The 25,716-nt window shown below is 46.6% G+C and overlaps 1 protein-coding gene across 6 annotated transcripts in view; it reads left to right on the top strand.

Moving 5' to 3' along the window:
- The window catches only part of LOC110510240 (cell adhesion molecule 4), a 140,027-nt gene extending 121,183 nt beyond the window's left edge, over positions 1 to 18,844 (top strand). For 3 of the 6 annotated variants that reach the window (XM_036975408.1, XM_036975407.1, XM_036975409.1), the window contains exons 3-9: positions 900 to 1,187; positions 2,330 to 2,491; positions 2,888 to 2,978; positions 4,486 to 4,658; positions 10,361 to 10,462; positions 15,126 to 15,254; positions 17,146 to 18,844. In XM_036975408.1, the coding sequence (XP_036831303.1) occupies positions 900 to 1,187; positions 2,330 to 2,491; positions 2,888 to 2,978; positions 4,486 to 4,658; positions 10,361 to 10,462; positions 15,126 to 15,254; positions 17,146 to 17,255 (1,055 nt within the window). In that variant the 3' untranslated portion in view covers positions 17,256 to 18,844. Of the gene's footprint in view, positions 1 to 899; positions 1,188 to 2,329; positions 2,492 to 2,887; positions 2,979 to 4,485; positions 4,659 to 10,360; positions 10,463 to 15,125; positions 15,255 to 16,261; positions 16,336 to 17,145 lie in introns of all 6 variants that reach the window. The other 3 variants (XM_036975410.1, XM_036975412.1, XM_036975411.1) reach the window with 3 other exon arrangements.
- Positions 18,845 to 25,716: the final 6,872 nt, after the last annotated feature.

Genomic DNA, 25,716 nt, shown 5'->3' with positions numbered 1-25,716 from the left:
AGACTGTGAGGTAGAGAGGGAGGTAGAGAGGAAAGACAGGGAGGTAGAGAGGGAGGTAGAGAGGAAAGACAGGGAGGTAGAGAGGAAAGACTGTGAGGTAGAGAGGGAGGTAGAGAGGAAAGACAGGGAGGTAGAGAGGGAGGTAGAGAGGGAGGTAGAGAGTAAAGAGAGGGAGGTAGAGAGGAAAGACAGGGAGGTAGAGAGGAAAGACAGGGAGGTAGAGAGGGAGGTAGAGAGGGAGACAGGGAGGTAGAGAGGGAGGTAGAGAGGAAAGAGAGGGAGACAGGGAGGTAGAGCGGGAGGGAGGTAGAGAGTAAAGAGAGGGAGAGGGAGAAAGAGTGGGGAAGAGAGAAAAGAGAGGGAGGAAGAGAGGAAAGAGAGGGAGGAAGAGAGGGCGGTAGAAATGAAAGAGCGAGGTTGTGCAGTCAGTCGATACAAAGTGTGTTTGGGAAGGTTTATGAGACAATGGCCATCGAGTCCCTGTCACACTCTGACGGTTATTAGCATTATTTGTTATCATGATTTTCTCACAATAGATGTTTCCCTTTCTCTGACAACGAAAGAAACATAGTTTTGCTGCCCTATGTCCGTTCTCTGGGTTCTCTCTCTTCTCACTGCCTCTGTGGTTGCTATGATACTATGTCCTTGGTCAGGAGGTCACCAGTGGATTGTTAGATTAACTATGTATAATTCTTCTTCTCCTCCTTCACTATCCCCCTTTCAATTCTTCCATTCACTCTCCTCCTTGTTACTCCCCCGGTCCTCTTTTCTTTTGGCCTTGCTTTTCTTTCCATATATTTACGTGTTTATCTCCAATTGTGGTTTTCCTATTGTGTCTTGACCCCCCACCCCCCCCCCCGATGCTGTCTGTCTCCCTGTCTCCCTCCTTCCCTCCCCAGCGTTGAAGGACGATCGTTTCCAGATGGTTCTCTTCACTCCCCGTCTGGTGCGCATCACCCTCACCAACGTGAGCGTGTCGGACGAGGGCGGCTTCTTCTGCCAGCTCTACACCGACGATACCCACCACCAAGTGGCCACTCTGTCCGTGTCCGTCCCTCCCGACACCCCCACGGTGGAGGTGAGGCAGGAGGCCGTGGAGGGGGGCGAGGTGGAGCTCACCTGCCTGTCGCCGCGCAGCAAGCCCCCCGCCACGCTGCGCTGGATCAGGGACCGCCGGGAGATACCAGGTCTGTCCATCCTTTGAAGATCTATCACTATGTCGCTCTGTCATTCTATCTATCAGTATCTGTCTGTCTGACTCTGTCTTTGTTCAGTCATACCTCTCTCTCTGCCTCTCTCTCTCTCTGTTCACTTCCTGCATTCCCTATCTATCCGCCTGCCTGTCCCTGTGTCAGTCTATCTTTCTCAAACTCCATCATACTCTCTCCTTTTCTGTCCAGCCTTCTACCTACCTCCCTCTTTACTCCCCATCTGATAAGACTTCCATCCAGCTATCACTCTGTTTACCATTTTATCTGTCCTTCTGTCCATCTCTTTCTGTCTGTTTGTCTATCCCTCTCTCTGTGCGTCTGTCCCGCTGTTTACCCTCTGCCTGTCCTGTTATACCCTCCACCTCTCTCTTTTTTCCCTCTTTCTTTTGTGTCTCTTGTTCCTATCCCATCTCTCTATCTTAATCTCTAACTCAGCACTCTGTCCTTTCCCTCACTCCTCTTCTCTTCACCCCTCTTCCTCTCCTCTTCCTCTTCTCTCTCTCTCTGTCTCCTACTTCCATGCCATGTTCACAAAGATGTCTGTCCCCTGATGTGACAAGGTTACGTAGGAAGCGTCGTGGGCTGACAGCCCAGTTTTCTGTTCTGCTCTGTAGTGCTGTGGAGCGGGCCCTGCCCTGAGTCAAATACAGTGTGACATTAAAGGTTAGGCTCCAGATCCTGACGGATAGAATGTCTCAGTAATTAAGACAGTATCTCCCCGCCCTCATCTCACGCTTCAGTTGGGCCTGCTTCAGTTCACTCAGCTGAAATAATTGAAAACTCAGCATGGTGTTAGTTATTGTCATATTTTCACGTGACCGCGAGGCCTTAGTTTTGGCCACCACCATCCCTCCTCTTCCTCCTCCTCACCTTCCGCTGCCTCATTTGGAGTCTTTTCAAATATTTTTAATCGCATCTCACGCTCTCTTTATCTTCCTTTTATGTTTGAGCCTGTCCAGATCCCTCTCTCCTCTTCTCCTTGTCATCAATCATGCCCGTCTCACTCTCTCCATGTGTCCTTCTCCCGTCTCTCTTCTCTCTTTCTTCTTTCGCCAGCTCCTTTTCCTTCCCTCCCCGTCCTCTGTCTGATGTGCTCCCTCCCTCCCTCCCTTCTCTAGGTGTGGTGTCCCAGCAGGAAAATGGGAAGACAGTGAGTGTGTCCAGCACCATCCGTCTCCCTGTGGAGAGAAAAGACAACGGGGCAGCGGTCAGCTGTGAGGCATCCCACCCCGCCCTGGGGGGGCAGAAGAGGGTCCGCCACTACCGCCTCGACGTCTACTGTGAGTGACTGGTCAGCCACCGAGGGTTACCATGGCAACACACTGAAGCTGTATCACCGTCATTTCTGATGGTCACGACTCATTTGTGCTTGGTGTCTGGGGGGGTCAACCCTTCTGTTGTAAATTACTTATCAACTCACCATTTCTGAGTTTGATCAGCATTTTCTGCCTTTTAGATCTGCATAATGAGTGTCGCTGCCAAACTGTTGCTGCTTAAATGGCCCTGCATGGCTTTCACAGCAACACGTATGAATACCTCCACAGATGTGTCTGTTCACTGCAGCCATTAACAAAGCAGCAGCTGTTTCACCCTGAGGGATGTTATGATAACAGAACCGCCAACCGTCACTCTTGATTGGTTACCATGGTAACCATTCCTTCCTCCTCTCTCCCCAGTTGCCCCCACAGTGAGGATCATCCCTCCCCCTGGCATCCTCCGAGAGGGAGACTCTCTCAGCCTCACCTGCTCCATCACTGGCAACCCACTGTGAGAGAGAGTGTGTGTGTGTGTGTGTGTGCGTGTGTGTGTGTGTGTGTGTGTGTGTGTGTGTGTGTGTGTGTGTGTGTGTGTGTGTGTGTGTGTGTGTGTGTGTGTGTGTGTGTGTGTGTGTGTGTGTGTGTGTGTTGTATGTACACACATTCATGAGATTGTTTGATTGGTTTGTGCATTTGCTGTGTATGTATATTGTGCTCACACTGCAGCTGTTTGGAGTATTCGGAGTTGAGACATTCTCTGGATAAAGTGTCTGAGGAGGCTGTAACAAGCCCCTTGTTAGACACTGTGATGTGTTTGTTGTGCATGTGTGTTTCTGAGGCAACTGAAGCCTCTTCATTAAGCTCTATAAAAACTGGTTTGTGTGTGTATGTGCTCGTGTGTGTTTGTTTGTGTGTGTGGTGAGTAAAACCATAGTAAAGCCCCACAATAAAGCCAGGCTGAGGAGCCAGTATGTGTGGCCCAGTGAGGATCAGTAACAGCCGGCTGGGGACAGTGACATGAGATATGTGGTTGTGGTGGTCGATCCACTGTACTGCCCCTGCCTCATCTCATGCGGGAGGGACCTCACCACACTCTCCTTTACACCCCCGGTGCCCCCATCACTCTCAGGACCCGGACAAACTTCCTGTTAACCGTTCATCACCAATTCATTACACTGCCTGTCTTTGTTGGAGGGGTGTGCTTATTAAAGTGTGTGTGTGTGTGTGTGTGTGTGTGTGTGTGTGTGTGTGTGTGTGTGTGTGTGTGTGTGTGTGTGTGTGTGTGTGTGTGTGTGTGTGTGTGTGTGTGTGTGTGTGTGTGTGTGTGTGTGTGTGGATGAGCAGGGGGGTTTAATTAGATGCTTCCTGGGGGATTAGGGTGTAGATAAACTGGGATTGTAATCTGGCCAGGGTGGGATGAGAGGGACAGCCAGCACAGCACAGCGGATGCACACACACACAGGGCTTTGTGTGAGATTGTGTGGTGTGTGTTCGTTGTTTCATGTAATCCAATAATCTTTAGTCTCAGTCGCCTTCTGTCTCACTTTTCTTTGTCTTTCATGTCTCCTCTTTCTCTCCGTCCTCCTGTCTTACTCTGCCTCTCCCTCTCTCATCTCTCCCCCATAAATCTCTGTCTATCTCCTTCCCTGGCTCTCTCCTCCCATGTCCCGCTTTCCCTCTCTCCATCTGACACAACATCTTTCTTTGCTCCCTCTCCTCTCCTTCTCTCTCTCTGTCCATAAATCTCCCCAATTCTTTTCTGTCATGCTGTCTTCCTCTCCCTTGGTCTAATTTAAAATCTCTCTCACTCCCTCCTCGCCTTTTATTTCCCATAACCTCCCTCTCCCTCCACCTCTGTCTTATTTTTATACTGTCTTATCTTTTCTCTCTTTCTTTTCTCCCCCACTCTATCTAATTCTCTTACACTTTCCACTCCCTCTTCTTTCTCTCTTTGACTCTCTTCTTTTCCTCGCTCTCCCTCCCTCCCTCCTCTCCCTCTCTTCTTTCTCTCTCTGCAGGCCTAGGGATGTCCAGTGGACTAGGATTAATGACACCTTACCTGAGAGGGCGGAGATCTCTGGCACCACCCTCCAGGTGTCCCGTCTCAGCCAATCACACAACGGCACCTACCTGTGTCAGGCACAGAACAACTACGGCCGTGCCGCTGACCACTACACACTGCTGGTGTACGGTGAGCCATCGTCGCCATAACAACCACTGCCTTGCGGCGAGAAGTTGCCCTAAGGCACAGATCTAGGATCAGCTTACCCTCCATATCCTCCGAATCCATTCACCGTCCAATCCTAGCGTAACTTTTGGAATGAGACACCAGAAGCGTATCACAGACACAGATGTAGATATCAAAAGCGTGAGTCACTTCATCAGTTGTTTATGCTTCACAGATGTGAGAGTGCGAGGGGGTCGGGCTAGGGGTTGAGTTGTTAACTTAGCATCTGTAGTCAGTATAGTCAGTGTACCCCATGGGTGTGGCCCCCTAGTGGTTACTCCTTTCACTGCAGCCTTCACATCTGAAGATCAGAGAGAGTGTAGGAGGAGGAGACAGAGGGGGGTGGTTGCGTAACATTTTGGGTTGCCTTAGGCTGAGCCCCCTCATACTCCCCCCTTCCCCTCTTCCCTTAATCCCCTCCCTCCTTACCCTCTCCTGAGCAGTGACGGCGGGTGGCAGGAGCGGCAGGCATCAAACAACACTAACTATCCTCCGTTGAGAGAGGAGGTGGGTGGGAATGCCACCTTTCATCTAGCCAGAGCAGCCATCGTCAGCCACCACCAGAGCTAAAGCCACACTCTCTCTCTCACTGTGCAACACAAGTTAGGCATGCCTGGCTTTGAAGTACGTCCACGCTTCAAGAAAATGCCCTTCTCTTCCTTGGTCTCTATCGTCTGTCTTCTAGAATGGTTCTTCTTCCTTGGTCTCTATCGTCTGTCTCCTAGAATGGTTCTTCTTCCTTGGTCTCTATCGTCTGTCTCCTAGAATGGTTATTCTTCCTTGGTCTCTATCGTCCGTCTCCTAGAATGGTTCTTCTTCCTTGGTCTCTATCGTCTGTCTCCTAGAATGGTTCTTGTTCCTTGGTCTCTATCTTCCGTCTTCTAGAATGGTTCTTCTTCCTTGGTCTCTATCGTCTGTCTCCTAGAATGGTTCTTCTTCCTTGGTCTCTATCGTCTGTCTTCTAGAATGGTTCTTCTTCCTTGGTCTCTATCGTCTGTCTTCTAGAATGGTTCTTCTTCCTTGGTCTCTATCGTCTGTCTCCTAGAATGGTTCTTCTTCCTTGGTCTCTATCGTCTGTCTCCTAGAATGGTTCTTCTTCCTTGGTCTCTATCGTCTGTCTCCTAGAATGGTTATTCTTCCTTGGTCTCTATCGTCCGTCTCCTAGAATGGTTCTTCTTCCTTGGTCTCTATCGTCTGTCTCCTAGAATGGTTCTTGTTCCTTGGTCTCTATCTTCCGTCTTCTAGAATGGTTCTTCTTCCTTGGTCTCTATCGTCTGTCTCCTAGAATGGTTCTTCTTCCTTGGTCTCTATCGTCTGTCTCCTAGAATGGTTATTCTTCCTTGGTCTCTATCGTCCGTCTCCTAGAATGGTTCTTCTTCCTTGGTCTCTATCGTCTGTCTCCTAGAATGGTTCTTGTTCCTTGGTCTCTATCTTCCGTCTTCTAGAATGGTTCTTCTTCCTTGGTCTCTATCGTCTGTCTCCTAGAATGGTTCTTCTTCCTTGGTCTCTATCGTCTGTCTCTTAGAATAGTTATTCTTCCTTGGTCTCTATCGTCTGTCTCCTAGAATGGTTCTTCTTCCTTGGTCTCTATCGTCTGTCTCCTAGAATAGTTATTCTTCTTTGGTCTCTATCGTCTGTCTCCTAGAATGGTTCTTCTTCCTTGGTCTCTATCGTCTGTCTCCTAGAATGGTTCTTCTTCCTTGGTCTCTATCGTCTGTCTCCTAGAATGGTTCTTCTTCCTTGGTCTCTATCTTCCGTCTTCTAGAATGGTTCTTCTTCCTTGGTCTCTATCGTCCGTCTCCTAGAATGGTTCTTCTTCCTTGGTCTCTATCGTCTGTCTTCTAGAATGGTTCTTCTTCCTTGGTCTCTATCGTCCGTCTCCTAGAATGGTTCTTCTTCCTTGGTCTCTATCGTCTGTCTTCTAGAATGGTTCTTCTTCCTTGGTCTCTATCGTCCGTCTCCTAGAATGGTTCTTCTTCCTTGGTCTCTATCGTCTGTCTTCTAGAATGGTTCTTCTTCCTTGGTCTCTATCGTCTGTCTTCTAGAATGGTTCTTCTTCCTTGGTCTCTATCGTCCGTCTCCTAGAATGGTCCTCCTTTTTCTGGCTCTTCGTTCTTTCTTCTTTTTGTTTTTGTTTCCCTTCCTTTCTCTCTGTCAACCACTCCTATTCCTTCTTTCTTTCACTACCCTCTTTCCTCCTGTTTTTCTCTTTCTATATATCTTACCCCACTCCTTCTCTCTAAATGTCTATATATCTTATCCTCTCTTTGTTCTCTCTCCTCCTCCTCTCTCTCTCTCTCTCTTTCTCTCTCTCTCTCCTTCTGCTTCCCTCCTCCTACTTTTCTCACCTTGGCAATAGTTTGCAATCTTTTCTGGGTGTACTGTAGTTCAGAGCTCTCTGGAGGGTTCCTGTCTTGTTCAGTCCAAGAGGGACAGAGAGTGGGGGAGAAGAAGTAGGGAGAGAGGTCGAAGCCAGGTTAGTGTTCAGTTAGGGGCTTGCCCAAGTTGGATAAGCCACGCTTGCCTCTGGAAATCCCAAGGTGCACTGGGGTGGGGCGCCTGACAGGGCAAGGCTAAAACAGCTCACTATGACAGATCTGAAAAACGACCCCTCACACTGTCAGCCAGCTACCAGAGTTATCTAGTGTCTGATGTGGCCATGAAGCGCAAAATCAGGACAAAACGGAGGCCAATTTGTTGCAGGAGCTTTTCGCTTTTCGAGGCTGGGTGATGCTTTGAAAAGCAGAGAGAGAGAGAGAGAGAGGTTGGTGAGTCTCTGCGTAGCCAGGTCCAATGCCGCAAAATCTTTATTCAGCAGATGTGTGTGTGTGTGTGTGTGTGTGTGTGTGTGTGTGTGTGTGTGTGTGTGTGTGTGTGTGTGTGTGTGTGAGTGAGAATGTGGATGTGCATGTGCACGTGTCAAGCTCCCACGTACGTATATAATATAGATATGAGGTTTTGTTTTGGGTGAACTGAATGCACAAGGGAGCCTGTACTCATCAGATTGTTGTTAGTCTGGATGTAGCGTTGGTTGGTTGCAGTCACCACCATTGTTAAGGAGCAAGATGGTGGTGGGATGGCGGTGGTCTGGTGGGATGGCGTGGTGGCAGTGTGGTGGGATAACGTGGTGGCGGTGTGGTGGGATGGCAATGTGGTGGGATGACGTGGCGGCGATGTGGTGGGATGACGTTGTGGTGGGATGGCGGGGTGGTGGGATGGCGTGGTGGTGGGATGGCATGGTGTGGTGGGATGGCGTGGTGATGGGATGGCGTGGTGGTGGGATGGCATGGTGTGGTGGGATGGCGTGGTGGTGGTGTGGTGGGATGGCGTTGGGGTGGGATGGCGTGGTGGTGGGATGGCATGGTGTGGTGGGATGGCGTTGTGGTGGGATGGCGTGGTGGTGGTGTGTTGGGATGGCGTGGTGGTGGGATGGCATGGTGTGGTGGGATGGCGTTGTGGTGGGATGGCATGGTGTGGTGGGATGGCGTTGTGGTGGGATGGCGTTGTGGTGGGATGGCGTTGTGGTGGTGATGTTGCTGGTAGAGCTCAGAGGAGAATGCTACTGATTGTCTCTGCAACGCCCTGAGGGTCTGCTTACAGTATGTCATTCAACTGAGCTGCTGTGATGAAATGGAATGCTGTATGCCAATAAAGCCCATTAGAACTGAATTTTGAGAGTGTTGGAGATGGATGGAGGGAGAGAGAGAGAATAGACAAGAGGAAAGAAAAGGGTAGAGGGATGGATACAGAGATATATTTGTGGGAGAAGATGAATGCAGTGGTTAGGTTAAGTCACTAATTAAAATATACCTCTATTTATTGAATGACTAAAGAAAAAGAGAGGGAGGGTGAGAGAGAGGGTGGTAGGTTAGGAGAGGGTGAGGGAGGGGGTTAGGAGAGGGTGAGGGAGGGGGTTAGGAGAGGGTGAGGGAGGGGGGTTAGGAGAGGGTGAGGGAGGGGGGTTAGGAGAGGGTGAGGGAGGGAGGTTAGGAGAGGGGGGGAGAGGGGGGGGGTTAGGAGAGGGGGAGGGAGGGAGGGAGGGAGGGGGTTTAGGAGAGGGTGGGGGGGGGGTTGTGAGGGAGGGTGGTTCGGAGAGGGGGAGGGGCAGGAGAAACAGGAAAGATTAGGTGAAAAACCTGAATCCCAGGTGGTGTATTCCCCCTTGTGGCTCTGCACAGTCTTCTAATGACAGTGAGAAAGTCAATGTAGTGTAGGCTGTGACCAAATCAATGTGGAGCAGCGGTAAGGGACGAGGCCTTCTGACCAGCGGCTAGATGACATTTAACCTTGTGTTGTGAGTGACGCATAGCTTACTACAGCACCGGAACAGAAAAACACACAGAAACAGGGAATGTTCAATCATACGTGAGTGTTTTATCTCTCTAGTTTAAGGAATGATATTTGAGAGAAACATCGTTATCAACAACTTCAACATGCAAATGGGAAAATAGCCGTGAATATAGGTGTCTGAGTGGCGAGTGTACAGAATAACAATATGATCGGAGAATGCCTGGCGGTGTGCTGACTGGCTGTACAGCCGCATAGTAAATAAGCTTTAGAGAGAGAGAGAGTGCTCATAGAGGAGTGGAATAGGAAAAGGAACAAGGGAATGTGGAAGCGGAATGAAAGAGTGCGTGGGAGAGAGGAGAGTGATTAAGGTTGAGGTGGATCGCCTCTGAGGGAAAGAAGGGAGATTTGAGTAGAGAGAGGAGAGGATGTTGAAGGAGAGAGGAGAGGATGTTGGAGGAGAGAGGAGAGGATGTTGGAGGAGAGAGGAGAGGATGATGGAGGAGAGAGGAGAGGATGTTGGAGGAGAGAGGAGATGATGTTGGAGGAGAGAGGAGAGGATGTTGGAGGAGAGAGGAGAGGATGTTGGAGGAGAGAGGAGAGGATGTTGGAAGAGAGAGGAGAGGATGTTGGAGGAGAGAGGAGAGGATGTTGGAAGAGAGAGGAGAGGATGTTGGAGGAGAGAGGAGAGGATGTTGGAGGAGAGAGCCACTAATAATAACAAACGGAAGCTTATCGGAACACTTCTATACTCATTCATTGCTGCTGCAGTGCTGGTTGTAGCGTGAGTGGAAGTAGGGAGAATGCACATTTTCTGGCATATTAAAGTGTTGAACAGTGTTGACAGTGCTGAATAACAACTTAAAACATGAACTCACTCATAAAAACAGCAGCTCTTTGCTGTATTCGTTGAGTCTCTCTCTTGTCATGGTTTTGAAAGTTTTGAAATCTTTACTATATCAAATTTGATGTGCATTCGAGGTTTATTTTTTTTAGTCTATGGCTCGAGGAAACTGCAGACAGTGTTCTGAGCTATCTGATTGCCCAGTGATAGGCCTATAGGTGTACTTGATAAGCTCCCTGGGCCCGCCAGGTAGGCGGAGTTATACCTTCAGACATATATATATGACATGGTTGAAAATGCCTTCCCGGCGCTAGGGCTGCTGAATCAAGTGCACCTACTGACAACAGTGCAAAACAAAGGCTTTATCGTTGGGTTTTTTACAGAAAACATTGCTGATCGACTAGGAATGCCTTGGAGATCGACCAGTCGATGGCTCTCACCCGATTGGTGACCACTGATCTAGAACCTGTTTTTCATAGAAAACTATGATTGTCTTGTAGAGTATAGTGTGTTATCCTTGCCTTGTCTGTTGTAGAGAATGTGTCTGTCACTACCATGGTCCTTCCCACCTCCCATCACGCCACCACCCACCCAATCACCCTCCTCATAACCCCCAGCTACGCACCGGACCCCCGAGGTAACGTACAGCCCTCCTTCACCCTTAACACACTCCTCCTCTCCATCTCTCCATCCTTCCCTTCCTTCATGGTCACAATCACCGCCTCTTAGCAGCTCTTCTCCTCCTCTCCTCCTTTCCTCTTCTCCTCCTCTCCTCTCTGTCCTTGTCTTGTCACTGACACCCTTTGTCTGATTTAACCTTCATTTTTTTTATTTATTTTTATTTCACCTTTATTTAACCAGGTGGCCAGTTGAGGACAGTTAAGTTCTCATTTACAGCTGCGACCTGGCCAAGATAAAGCAAAGCAGTGCGACAAAAACAACAAGAGTTACACATGGGATTAACAAACGTACAGTCAATAACACAATATAAAGATCTGTATACAGTGTGTGCATATGAAGTAAGGAGGTAAGGCAATAAATAGGCCAATAGTGGCGAAGTAATTACAATTTAGCAATTTACACTGGAGTGATATATGTGCAGATGAGGATGTGCAGGTAGAAATACTGATGTGCAAAATAGCAGAAAAACAAAAACTAATATGGGGATGAGGTAGGTAATTGGTTGGATGGGCTATTTACAGATGGGCTGTGTAGAGCTGCAGCGACCGGTAAGCTGCTCTGACAGCTGATGCTTAAAATTAGTGAGGGAGATATAAGTCTCCAACTTCAGTGATTTTTGCAATTAATTCCAGTCATTGGCAGCAGAGAACTGGAAGGAAAGGAAGGCCCTTAACTGGCCTTCCCACACACGCTCTCACACACGTACACACACACATTCCCCCACTCTCATCAATGGCTGGCTGATGCTGTGCTCTGGCCACTCAGTGTTGGGGCTGTGTCAGTGTGTAAGTCCGATTGGGTGGGAGCACACATGTACTGTGTTATTGTTATAGACCCAGGGATGGGACGGCCATAGGACTTCTGTGAGGGACATAAGGATCTGTGGGTGGAATGACACATACGCACGCACACACATATATGCACGCATACATACACACTCACATACACACACACACACACACACACAGGGCCAGCTCTAGCCTTTTGGGGGCACTAAGTGAGATTTGGTTGTACGTTTTAAAGTTGATTTCCTGCAGTTCAACACATTTTGCCATGGGGTGGAGAGAACTTTGAACAAATTATTACAAATTTCATACAATTGTGCTCATTTTGCCATGGGGCAGAGATACATTTTTGCTGATGTAAATCAAATTTTCTGCAATTCTACACATTTCGCCTGGTTGGCGCTAAACACAGTCCAGCTCGTCTTCACCCAGCCTGGCAGACTTTTTGTCAGTACCACAGTTTTTAGTGCCTCCCTTCTCAGAGAACCTCTCTTGTACCTCTCTGAACTCAGCAGCAGACAGAGAGCCCATGCCACTCTCCTACGTAACTCTTCAGGAGCAGCGTTGTGTTGAGATGGTTCCTGAGCTGGGGCACTGCCTAGAGGGAACAGTTTCTGCAGGACCTTTTGGGGACGCTGTGCGAGTGAATGTGTGTACCCTCTTTGAGTCGCTCAATACGCTACAGGTTAAGGACAGCCCACCAAATATCTTTGAGTGCCAACTGCGCCTCTGGACCCAAGAGTTTGAGTCATGGAGTGAGGAGGAGAGGAACAGTTTCTTGCACATTCTAGAAGAGAGGGACCCGATCTTTGTTGCCTACTTCTACAGAGGTGTAGTTGGGACAGCAAGCAGGGATTGAGGAATACGGAAAATACAGGGGGAATTGGTAATTAACTACAATGACCATAATCCATTGCACATCTACTTGTCCGGTCTGTGTTTCTTTTGCATCTTCAAGGTGGTAGGCATGTTATGTCAATCAAATGATACAAACCCCCCAAAAATCTATTTTAAATCCAGGTTGTAAGGCAACAAAATAGGAAAAATGGCAATGGGGGGGGCAATGGGGGGGGGAATACTTTATATATATAGTGGCTTGGGGAAGTATTCACCCTAAATTGAGCTATAATAGGTGAATCCTATTTCCATTAATCATCCTTGAGATGTTTCCACAACTTGATTGGAGTCCACATGTGGTAAATTCAATTAATTGGACATGATTTGGAAATGCACACACCTGTCTATATAAGGTCCCACAGTTGACAGTGCATGTCAGGGCAGAACAAAGTCATGAAGTCGAAGGAATTGTCCGTAGAGCTTCGAGACAGGATTGTGTCGAGGCACAGATCAGGGGAAGGGTACCAAAACATATCTGCAGCATTTAAAGTCCACAAGAACACATTGGCCTCCATCATTCTTAAATGGAAGAAGTGTGGAACCACAAAATCTGTTCCTAGAGCTGGTCGCCCGGCCAAACTGGGGGAGAAGGGCATTGGTCAGGGAGGTGACCAAGAACCTGATGGTCACTCTGACAGAGCTCCAGAGTTCCTCTGTGGGGAACCATCTCTGCAGCACTCCACCTATCAAGTCTTTATGTTTTGAGTGGCAAGATGGAAACCAATTTTCAGTAAAAGGAACATGACAGCCCGCTTAGAGTTTGCAAAATGGCACTTAAAGGACTCGTAGACCATGAGAAACAAGATTTTCTGGTCTGATGAAACCAAGACTGAACTATTTTGTCTGAATGCCAAGTGTCACGTCTGGAGGAAACCTGTCACCATCCCTACGGTGAAGCATGGTGGTGGCAGCATCATGCTGTGAGGATATTTTTCAGCATCAAGGACTGGTAGACTCGCAGGATCGAGGGAAAGTACAGAGAGATCCTTGATAAAAACCTGCTCCAGAGCGCTCAGGACCTCAGACTGGGGCGAAGGTTCATCTTCCAACAGGACAACGGCCCTAAGCACACAGCCGAAGCCAAGGTGTGGCTTCGGGACAAGTCTCTGAATGTCCTTGAGTGGCCGAGCCAGAGCCCGGACTGGACGCTCCCCATCCAACGTGACAGAGCTTGAGAAGATCTGCAAATACAGGTGTGCCAAGCTTGTAGCGTCATACCCAAGAAGACTGGAGGCTGTAATCGCTGGCAAAGGTGCTTCAACAAAGTACTGAGTAAAGGGTCTGAATACTTATGTCAATGTGATATTTCAGGTGTTTTTTTCAACAACAAAAAATCTAAAAACCTGGTTTTGCCATTATGATACCATTGTGTGTAGGCTGACGGAGGGGGGGGGGGGGGGGGCAATGAAATCCATTTTAGAATAAGGCTGGGGGCAATGGGGCAGTTTCTCTCTATCTATGTCTCGCCCTCCCTCCTCCCTCACCACCTCTCTAACGCTCTCTCATCTCATCCATATATATATGATATGATGACAGGTATTATTATAATTTGGGGCGGCAGGGTAGCCTAGTGGTTAGAGTGTTGGCCTAGTAACCGGAAGGTTGCAAGTTCAAACCCCTGAGTTGTCAAGGTACAAATCTGTCGTTCTGCCCCTGAACAGGCAGTTAACCCACTGGGTCGTCATTGAAAATAAGAATTTGTTCTTAACTGACTTGCCTAGTTAAATAAAGGTTAAAAAAACAAATATTCTTCTGGGGTCCTAACCGACCACTTATGTCGCTTTTGCCTGGAACCTGCCCTGAAAATACACACACACACACACAGAATGGCAGGGCAGTTAAGCCAAGCTGCTTCTCTGTCTCCCACTGTGAGTAAGTGGCTGTCATCACACAGAACAGAGAGACACCACCTGGATCTCTTCTGTCCATGTGTGTGTGTCCTCTCTCTCTCCTTCATCCTCACTCTCCAGGTCTTTATTTTCCTCTATTTTCTTTTACCTCTCATCATATCCCGTCTTCTCTGTCTTATAGCTTCTCTCTCTCCCACTCTCCTCCCCCTCACCACCTTTCTACCTCCCTTCCTTTCTCTCTCCCTCTTTCTACCCCTCACTCACTTCACTCACTTCTCTCTCTCTCTCTCTCTCTCTCTCTCTCTCCATCTCTCAGGGGAGAGATGAAACAGAGGGAGCAGGGCATTATTCTGCTCTTTCTGACAGTCAGGAGGTGTGCACCTGCTGTGCCTCGTGTTTGAATGTCAGAGAGAGCGATGCGGGAGCGTTATTGGGCGCGTGGGGAGAACGGCAGGCTCCTTTATACTGTCACTCATTACCCACCGAGCTTTGGGCACAGCGAGGGAGAGAAATGCACCATGGGAAGGCAGCGCTTAATTTTTCATCCGTCATGAAATATTGCTCCGGCAGACTTTTCAACAGACGCTTCTATACTCTTTTCTTTTTCTGTCTTGCCCGCTGCCACTGATAGATAGACGGACACACTCTCTCCCCTCCTCTTTTTTCTTCATCCATCCTCCACCTCTCTGTGGCTGTGGTCTTTTGTTAGCATCGTGTTAATGAGTCCTGTTTTAATTCCAGTCTGGTAGAGTTCTTGGACCGTGCCCATTCCTATGTGTCCTTGTGTCCTGGGCAGGGTTGGCACTATGTATTCACACACACACACACACACACACACACACACACACACACACACACACACACACACACACACACACACACACACAAACAAACAAACAAACAAACAAACAAACAAACACAAGCCTGTATACAGATATGGTGAAACATACAGTAGATGATCTCACCGTTCAGGGATGTACAGACTTTGATTTAATAATCCTTCTCTCTTTCCTCCACATATATCTCTGCCCCATTTCTTTCTCTCTCTCTCTCTCTCTCTCTCTCTCTCTCTCTCTCGCTCTCTCAGACCCCGGTGCAGTGATTGAGACCCACAGTGCAGTACCGTACGCTGTGATAGGGGGCGTCCTGGCTCTGCTGGTCTTCACCATCATCTGTGTTCTCATCATCACCATCTGGTGCTCTGTCCGACAGAAAGGTAACACACACACGTATGCACACGCAAGCACACACGCACAGAAACACACACACACAGATGACATTCACACTATTGAAAAGTTATATGCATTCCATTAAAGGTGAGACTACCATGAATTGTCAATGGTCACGCCTCACCTCGCTTTACAGTATCTGTCTCAGTGAATGGAAAAGAGTAAATAAAAGATGGACCCAAATGGATGGAATGAGATGGGGAGATGGGGAGGAAAAGGGCACGCTCTTACCTCTCTCTCTTCAGAACATGACAAACGACCTTGTATCTTGGCCAGGGGGGTTGATGGGAAATGTATGCGCGGCCATGTTGTTTAATGACCCCTATGGTTTACTCTATCAGGGCACATCAATTTTAAAAAACACAGTTACCCACGCTCCCCCATAACTTTAACAGTCTCTGGCAGCCCCCTGATTCCTCCTTCGGTGCCAATAAAGTTATCCGGCCATAGAACCTTTGAGACCAGGGGAGGGGCCATACAGCCAGAATGCCAATCAGCAAATAGACAGAGCCATTACAACCAATCAGTGAGCGGAGACAGCACAATTAGGGCCCTGTCTCTGTCCTGCTGTAGCTGCCAGAGTGCCAATCAAAGCCTTGACCAGACACACTATCAACAAAGAGACGACTGCCATTGGCTCCTGCAGTGATACGTCAGCTTGAACATGATTGGGCTTGTTGGGCAGGTTTCCCGGATACAAATGAAACTCCTGGACTAAAAAGCATGACTAGGCTTAATCTGTGTCTGGCCCTTTAAGTTCTGAACTGATGATGGAAATCAGAGAGAAATTATAGAATTTAGTTTGATAGTTTGACTTTCTCTTATTATTATATTACTCTGCCGTAGCTAACTTCCCCTCCGTTCCTTCTCTCTCTCTCCCTCTCTCTGTGCCTCTCTCTACCCTTATCTTTCTCTCTCTATGCCTCCGCCCCTCTTTTTCTCTATTTGCACCATGCTTGGGCCTCTCTCTCCTTTCCCCCTCTCCCTCTGTCAGGCTCATATCGTACCCAGGAGCCTATACTTAATTGGTACTGACCTAATTCTAACTGAACTAATAATTAATCACAGGTAGGACTTCAACAATATGGTAAAGATTGCTTTGATGGGTTTACAAAATGTCACAAGGATTATATTACTCTGTCACAACTAACCTCCACACCCCTTCACCTGTCTCCCTCTCTCTGCTGCACAACCTTCTCCCTCTCTCTGCTGTACAACCTTCTCTCTCTCTCTGCTGCACAACCTTCTCTCTCTCTCTGCTGCACAACCTTCTCTCTCTGTCTCCCTCTCTCTGCTGCACGACCTTCTCTCTCTGTCTCCCTCTCTGCTGTACAACCTTCTCCCTCTCTCTGCTGCACAACCTTCTCCCTCTCTCTGCTGCACAACCTTCTCTCTCTCTGCTGCACAACCTTCTCTCTCTCTCTGCTGCACAACCTTCTCTCTCTCTCTGCTGCACAACCTTCTCTCTCTGTCTCCCTCTCTCTGCTGCACGACCTTCTCTCTCTGTCTCCCTCTCTGCTGCACAACCTTCTCTCTCTGTCTGCTGTACAACCTTCTCTCTCTCTCTCTGCTGCACAACCTTCTCTCTCTCTCTGCTGTACAACCTTCTCCCTCTCTCTGCTGCACAACCTTCTCTCTCTCTCTCTGCCTCCTCTCTCTATCGCCCACTCGCTCTCTCTCTCTCTGCTGTACAACCTTCTCCCTCTCTCTGCTGCACAACCTTCTCTCTCTCTTTATGCCTCCTCTCTCTATCGCTCACTCGCTCTCTCTCTCTATCTCTGACTCTTTCTTCCTCCTCTCCCCTCTGTCTTTGCATCTCTCTCTGCCTCTCTCTCCTTCTCTCCTTTTTTCTCTCTCTGTTCATTCTCCCTATCCCAGGTTCATATCTTACCCATGAGGCCAGTGGGTTGGACGAGCACGGGGAGGTCCAGGAGGCTTTCCTCAATGGGAATGATGCCAGTCAGGGCAAGAAGGAGTACCTACTGTAGCCTCCACCCCCAAAACCCACAACCCTCCCCCAACCCACCGTGATGGGTGGCCTTCTGAATCGACTGTAATACTACTGCACACAGACCACATCACAGACCACAACATAAACCACAACACAGACCACAACAGAGACCGAAAGAGAGATCCGTCCAGCCCTTACATTACAACTGTGCCATACTGTAGGTGTACTGGAGGAAGGAGCGAGGGAGGATGGCAGAGAAAGGGGAAAGTGATAATAGGGTCATTATTTTGATAGAGAGAAGAGATAACAAGAAAGAAAGCCTCAGCACTTTCCTTCCCTGTGGTAATTGGAGAAGGAGGGAGAAAGAGAGAGGAAAGAGAGAGAAAAAATGTGGTGGGGTCGGTATGGTTTCCAGAAGCTATTGAGTTTGAATGCTCAATTTGATTACTTGAAATTGCCAAAGCACATCAGCCCACAGAGAGCAGCTCATCTATAATTATTTGACAACATTGCAGAGTGTTACCCTGAAAGTCTCTTAAAGTATATCTGAACTGTTCAGTCAATTCTGCAGACAACCCAGGTATTGTATTTGCCGTCCGTTCTGGGGAGTCTGCCAATGTTTTCTGGGTAATTTAGAAACCTTCCTGTTATGAATGACTGCTTTCCTCACAGAACAGAACTGTTGTTTCTCTTCTTTGAATTGTCTCTCTCTTTCTCCCTCCACCTCTCTTTCTAGTCCTCTTCTTCCCCCTCCCTCCCTCCCTCTCTCCCTCTCTCCCTCTCTCTGTCTTTGTCTCTCCTCTATTGTTGGCCAATAAAGAAAGGATTAGTGCCAGTCTCCTTTCGTGAGTTAGAAGAAAGGGAACATAAGTCGACGAGACACATTAAGGAAAATTATAATTATTTTAAAATGCCCTTAAAGGGATAAAAATGTTAAAATGTCTTAAAGAGAAACAAATGAGTGAAAGGAATGTAATGAATAAGGAAAAATACATGATGGATATTTTTCTGAATGCCAAGCACACACACACACACACACACACACACACACATATCTCTGAATTCTTTATTTGTATAAAAATGTAAACAGTAAGATAACTTAAATGAATCTTTTAAGAAATTGATAAAAATAACAGTTTACTATTGAAAGCGTTATGAAGCTACTATACTAACACATTATTAGCCTCGAGATACAAAAACAAACTAGTGTCCAGTGATCAAAACAGAAAAGAAAAGATGAAAATAATGTTTCATTTGTCTTTATGAAATACCTGAGGTATTATTGATTTTTTTTTATTAATTCTTGTTATTATTTGGACTATTATGATTGTTATTATTATTACTGTTATGATTGTTATTATTATTACTGTTATGATTATTGTAAATGTTATAACTGTACACCTCCCATGTTTGTTGTTTTTGGATATTCTATAGAAACTGCTGTCTTTCCACTTCTCTCTGACTCTGTCTCTCTAGTTCTTTCTATCTTTGTCTCCTGTGTCTATTTGTCCCTTCTTCTCGTCTTTCACTACTGTTTATTTTATAGTCATGTTGATATAGCTAACTATTTCTTTATAGGGGAAAAGATACAAAGCACGACAAAATAAAACAAGACTTCAGAAATAACAGAGTCTGTTCCTCTTTAATTAGAAATGTTCTGAAACACAGTGAGAGGAGAAGAGACACAGCAGATGACAACATCAATAGAGAATAGAGAGCTAAAGGTAGGAAGATGAAAACCCAGGCAGGAAGGAAGGAAGGAAGGAAGGAAAGAGCTAGAACAGACGAGGGGTTAAAAGAGAATCAAAAACATACGTAAGGATCCATGACTGCTAATGAATCATGGGAAGAGACGGGAGGAGAGAGAGAGAGGGGGAGGGAGAGAGAGAGAGGGGGGAGAGAGGGAGAGAGAGAGGGAGAGAGAGAGAGGGAGAGAGAAAGGGAGAGAGAGAGAGAGGGAGAGGGAGAGAGAGAGAGAGGAACAGAGGGAGGCAAAAGGACAGTCAAGTCAGATGCACAGAAAAATATGACGCCCCCACTATTTCCATGCAATCAATACCCGATTCTGTCAAGAAGCACTCAACTTGTCCATCTGCGTGTGCGGCTGGATACAAAAGCTGCTGGAGGTCGCTGCGTGATGGATCGATGTGTTTGTCTTCTATCGACGATGAGGCTCCACAGCAGGCTGTCATAAAGACAGATTGTCAAACGGCAATCAAAGTAATGGACTCACCAGGAGCACGAGCTATACCAGCTGATGTGAACCAACGCTGTAGGCAGTAGGACAATGGAGACACCATGTCCAGAACACATCCCCAGGTTAGCTGGAATAATGACACTGAAACCTGATTTAGCAAATGGTGGGTGACACATCTCTGGAAGTAGTCATCAGAGCCTGACTTCATCCAGCAGTGCTCTAATACTAGAATGGCTTGTTCTATAACGGAGAGTGTTCTAGAAGGATTAAACACTACCACGAGGATGTCTGAGTCCGTCTAAATCAATCATCAGAGAAGATGATACCCTGTCACATAACCCTCCCTGAGGTGACTCGTAAAACATAAACATTTAGCTGATTCATGGACTGGAACGCGTTTATATCAGTAGTTCTTCTGTTTTAGGACGTGTCGTGGCCTGTTGTAACGCGTTTATATCAGTAGTTCTTCTGTTTTAGGACGTGTCGTGGCCTGTTGTAAAGCGTTTATATCAGTAGTTCTGTTTTAGGACGTGTCGTGGCCTGTTGTAACGCGTTTATATCAGTAGTTCTTCTGTTTTAGGACGTGTCGTGGCCTGTTGTAACGCGTTTATATCAGTAGTTCTTCTGTTTTAGGACGTGTCGTGGCCTGTTGTAACGCGTTTATATCAGTAGTTCTTCTGTTTTAGGACGTGTCGTGGCCTGTTGTAACGCGTTTATATCAGTAGTTCTTCTGTTTTAGGACGTGTCGTGGCCTGTTGTAACGCGTTTATATCAGTAGTTCTTCTGTTTTAGGACGTGTCGTGGCCTGTTGTAACGCGTCTATATCAGTAGTTCTTCTGTTTTAGGACGTGTCGTGGCCTGTTGTAACGCGTTTATATCAGTAGTTCTTCTGTTTTAGGACGTGTCGTGGCCTGTTGTAACGCGTTTATATCAGTAGTTCTTCTGTTTTAGGACGTGTCGTGGCCTGTTGTAAAGCGTTTATATCAGTAGTTCTGTTTTAGGACGTGTCGTGGCCTGTTGTAACGCGTCTATATCAGTAGTTCTTCTGTTTTAGGACGTGTCGTGGCCTGTTGTAACGCGTTTATATCAGTAGTTCTTCTGTTTTAGGACGTGTCTTGGCCTGTTGTAAAGCGTTTATATCAGAAGTTCTGTTTTAGGACGTGTCGTGGCCTGTTGTAACGCGTTTATATCAGTAGTTCTGTTTTAGGACGTGTCGTGGCCTGTTGTAACGCGTCTATATCAGTAGTTCTTCTGTTTTAGGACGTGTCGTGGCCTGTTGTAACGCGTTTATATCAGTAGTTCTTCTGTTTTAGGACGTGTCGTGGCCTGTTGTAACGCGTTTATATCAGTAGTTCTTCTGTTTTAGGACGTGTCGTGGCCTGTTGTAACGCGTTTATATCAGTAGTTCTTCTGTTTTAGGACGTGTCGTGGCCTGTTGTAACGCGTTTATATCAGTAGTTCTTCTGTTTTAGGACGTGTCGTGGCCTGTTGTAACGCGTTTATATCAGAAGTTCTGTTTTAGGACGTGTCGTGGCCTGTTGTAACGCGTCTATATCAGTAGTTCTTCTGTTTTAGGACGTGTCGTGGCCTGTTGTAACGCGTTTATATCAGTAGTTCTTCTGTTTTAGGACGTGTCGTGGCCTGTTGTAACGCGTTTATATCAGTAGTTCTTCTGTTTTAGGACGTGTCGTGGCCTGTTGTAACGCGTCTATATCAGTAGTTCTTCTGTTTTAGGACGTGTCGTGGCCTGTTGTAACGCGTTTATATCAGTAGTTCTTCTGTTTTAGGACGTGTCGTGGCCTGTTGTAACGCGTCTATATCAGTAGTTCTTCTGTTTTAGGACGTGTCGTGGCCTGTTGTAACGCGTTTATATCAGTAGTTCTTCTGTTTTAGGACGTGTCGTGGCCTGTTGTAACGCGTTTATATCAGTAGTTCTTCTGTTTTAGGACGTGTCGTGGCCTGTTGTAACGCGTTTATATCAGTAGTTCTTCTGTTTTAGGACGTGTCGTGGCCTGTTGTAAAGCGTTTATATCAGTAGTTCTTCTGTTTTAGGACGTGTCGTGGCCTGCTGTAACGCGTTTATATCAGTAGTTCTGTTTTAGGACGTGTCGTGGCCTGTTGTGAAGCGTTTATATCAGTAGTTCTTCTGTTTTAGGACGTGTCGTGGCCTGTTGTAAAGCGTTTATATCAGTAGTTCTTCTGTTTTAGGACGTGTCGTGGCCTGTTGTAACGCGTTTATATCAGTAGTTCTGTTTTAGGACGTGTCGTGGCCTGTTGTAAAGCGTTTATATCAGTAGTTCTTCTGTTTTAGGACGTGTCGTGGCCTGTTGTAACGCGTTTATATCAGTAGTTCTGTTTTAGGACGTGTCGTGGCCTGTTGTAACGCGTTTATATCAGTAGTTCTGTTTTAGGACGTGTCGTGGCCTGTTGTAACGCGTTTATATCAGTAGTTCTTCTGTTTTAGGACGTGTCGTGGCCTGTTGTAACGCGTTTATATCAGTAGTTCTTCTGTTTTAGGACGTGTCGTGGCCTGTTGTAAAGCGTTTATATCAGTAGTTCTTCTGTTTTAGGACGTGTCGTGGCCTGTTGTAACGCGTTTATATCAGTAGTTCTGTTTTAGGACGTGTCGTGGCCTGTTGTAACGCGTTTATATCAGTAGTTCTGTTTTAGGACGTGTCGTGGCCTGTTGTAACGCGTTTATATCAGTAGTTCTTCTGTTTTAGGACGTGTCGTGGCCTGTTGTAACGCGTTTATATCAGTAGTTCTTCTGTTTTAGGACGTGTCGTGGCCTGTTGTAACGCGTTTATATCAGTAGTTCTTCTGTTTTAGGACGTGTCGTGGCCTGTTGTAACGCGTTTATATCAGAAGTTCTGTTTTAGGACGTGTCGTGGCCTGTTGTAACGCGTTTATATCAGTAGTTCTTCTGTTTTAGGACGTGTCGTGGCCTGTTGTAACGCGTCTATATCAGTAGTTCTTCTGTTTTAGGACGTGTCGTGGCCTGTTGTAACGCGTTTATATCAGTAGTTCTTCTGTTTTAGGACGTGTCGTGGCCTGTTGTAACGCGTTTATATCAGTAGTTCTGTTTTAGGACGTGTCGTGGCCTGTTGTAACGCGTTTATATCAGTAGTTCTTCTGTTTTAGGACGTGTCGTGGCCTGTTGTAACGCGTTTATATCAGTAGTTCTTCTGTTTTAGGACGTGTCGTGGCCTGTTGTAAAGCGTTTATATCAGTAGTTCTGTTTTAGGACGTGTCGTGGCCTGTTGTAACGCGTTTATATCAGTAGTTCTGTTTTAGGACGTGTCGTGGCCTGTTGTAAAGCGTTTATATCAGTAGTTCTTCTGTTTTAGGACGTGTCGTGGCCTGTTGTAACGCGTTTATATCAGTAGTTCTTCTGTTTTAGGACGTGTCGTGGCCTGTTGTAAAGCGTTTATATCAGTAGTTCTTCTGTTTTAGGACGTGTCGTGGCCTGTTGTAACGCGTTTATATCAGTAGTTCTGTTTTAGGACGTGTCATGGCCTGTTGTAAAGCGTTTATATCAGTAGTTCTTCTGTTTTAGGACGTGTCGTGGCCTGTTGTAACGCGTTTATATCAGTAGTTCTGTTTTAGGACGTGTCGTGGCCTGTTGTAACGCGTTTATATCAGTAGTTCTGTTTTAGGACGTGTCGTGGCCTGTTGTAACGCGTTTATATCAGTAGTTCTGTTTTAGGACGTGTCGTGGCCTGTTGTAAAGCGTTTATATCAGTAGTTCTTCTGTTTTAGGACGTGTCGTGGCCTGTTGTAACGCGTCTATATCAGTAGTTCTTCTGTTTTAGGACGTGTCGTGGCCTGTTGTAACGCGTTTATATCAGTAGTTCTGTTTTAGGACGTGTCGTGGCCTGTTGTAAAGCGTTTATATCAGTAGTTCTGTTTTAGGACGTGTCTTGGCCTGTTGTAAAGCGTTTATATCAGTAGTTCTGTTTTAGGACGTGTCGTGGCCTGTTGTAACGCGTTTATATCAGTAGTTCTTCTGTTTTAGGACGTGTCGTGGCCTGTTGTAACGCGTTTATATCAGTAGTTCTTCTGTTTTAGGACGTGTCGTGGCCTGTTGTAACGCGTTTATATCAGTAGTTCTGTTTTAGGACGTGTCGTGGCCTGTTGTAACGCGTTTATATCAGTAGTTCTTCTGTTTTAGGACGTGTCGTGGCCTGTTGTAACGCGTCTATATCAGTAGTTCTTCTGTTTTAGGACGTGTCGTGGCCTGTTGTAACGCGTTTATATCAGTAGTTCTTCTGTTTTAGGACGTGTCGTGGCCTGTTGTAACGCGTTTATATCAGTAGTTCTGTTTTAGGACGTGTCGTGGCCTGTTGTAACGCGTTTATATCAGTAGTTCTTCTGTTTTAGGACGTGTCGTGGCCTGTTGTAACGCGTTTATATCAGTAGTTCTTCTGTTTTAGGACGTGTCGTGGCCTGTTGTAACGCGTTTATATCAGTAGTTCTTCTGTTTTAGGACGTGTCGTGGCCTGTTGTAACGCGTTTATATCAGTAGTTCTTCTGTTTTAGGACGTGTCGTGGCCTGTTGTAACGCGTTTATATCAGTAGTTCTTCTGTTTTAGGACGTGTCGTGGCCTGTTGTAACGCGTTTATATCAGTAGTTCTGTTTTAGGACGTGTCGTGGCCTGTTGTAACGCGTTTATATCAGTAGTTCTGTTTTAGGACGTGTCGTGGCCTGTTGTAACGCGTTTATATCAGTAGTTCTTCTGTTTTAGGACGTGTCGTGGCCTGTTGTAACGCGTTTATATCAGTAGTTCTTCTGTTTTAGGACGTGTCGTGGCCTGTTGTAACGCGTCTATATCAGTAGTTCTTCTGTTTTAGGACGTGTCGTGGCCTGTTGTAACGCGTTTATATCAGTAGTTCTGTTTTAGGACGTGTCGTGGCCTGTTGTAACGCGTTTATATCAGTAGTTCTTCTGTTTTAGGACGTGTCGTGGCCTGTTGTAACGCGTTTATATCAGTAGTTCTTCTGTTTTAGGACGTGTCGTGGTCTGTTGTAACGCGTTTATATCAGTAGTTCTTCTGTTTTAGGACGTGTCGTGGCCTGTTGTAAAGCGTTTATATCAGTAGTTCTGTTTTAGGACGTGTCGTGGCCTGTTGTAACGCGTTTATATCAGAAGTTCTGTTTTAGGACGTGTCGTGGCCTGTTGTAACGCGTCTATATCAGTAGTTCTGTTTTAGGACGTGTCGTGGCCTGTTGTAACGCGTCTATATCAGTAGTTCTTCTGTTTTAGGACGTGTCGTGGCCTGTTGTAACGCGTTTATATCAGTAGTTCTTCTGTTTTAGGACGTGTCGTGGCCTGTTGTAAAGCGTTTATATCAGTAGTTCTGTTTTAGGACGTGTCGTGGCCTGTTGTAACGCGTCTATATCAGTAGTTCTTCTGTTTTAGGACGTGTCGTGGCCTGTTGTAACGCGTTTATATCAGTAGTTCTTCTGTTTTAGGACGTGTCTTGGCCTGTTGTAAAGCGTTTATATCAGTAGTTCTGTTTTAGGACGTGTCGTGGCCTGTTGTAACGCGTCTATATCAGTAGTTCTTCTGTTTTAGGACGTGTCGTGGCCTGTTGTAACGCGTTTATATCAGTAGTTCTTCTGTTTTAGGACGTGTCGTGGCCTGTTGTAACGCGTTTATATCAGAAGTTCTGTTTTAGGACGTGTCGTGGCCTGTTGTAACGCGTTTATATCAGTAGTTCTTCTGTTTTAGGACGTGTCGTGGCCTGTTGTAACGCGTTTATATCAGTAGTTCTTCTGTTTTAGGACGTGTCGTGGCCTGTTGTAACGCGTTTATATCAGTAGTTCTTCTGTTTTAGGACGTGTCGTGGTCTGTTGTAACGCGTTTATATCAGTAGTTCTTCTGTTTTAGGACGTGTCGTGGCCTGTTGTAAAGCGTTTATATCAGTAGTTCTGTTTTAGGACGTGTCGTGGCCTGTTGTAACGCGTTTATATCAGAAGTTCTGTTTTAGGACGTGTCGTGGCCTGTTGTAACGCGTCTATATCAGTAGTTCTGTTTTAGGACGTGTCGTGGCCTGTTGTAACGCGTCTATATCAGTAGTTCTTCTGTTTTAGGACGTGTCGTGGCCTGTTGTAACGCGTTTATATCAGTAGTTCTTCTGTTTTAGGACGTGTCGTGGCCTGTTGTAAAGCGTTTATATCAGTAGTTCTGTTTTAGGACGTGTCGTGGCCTGTTGTAACGCGTCTATATCAGTAGTTCTTCTGTTTTAGGACGTGTCGTGGCCTGTTGTAACGCGTTTATATCAGTAGTTCTTCTGTTTTA

This window comes from Oncorhynchus mykiss, chromosome 3 (genome assembly GCF_013265735.2).
Source record: "Oncorhynchus mykiss isolate Arlee chromosome 3, USDA_OmykA_1.1, whole genome shotgun sequence".
NCBI classification, from domain to species: domain Eukaryota; kingdom Metazoa; phylum Chordata; class Actinopteri; order Salmoniformes; family Salmonidae; genus Oncorhynchus; species Oncorhynchus mykiss.
This window is presented reverse-complemented; position numbering and strand designations above follow the sequence as displayed.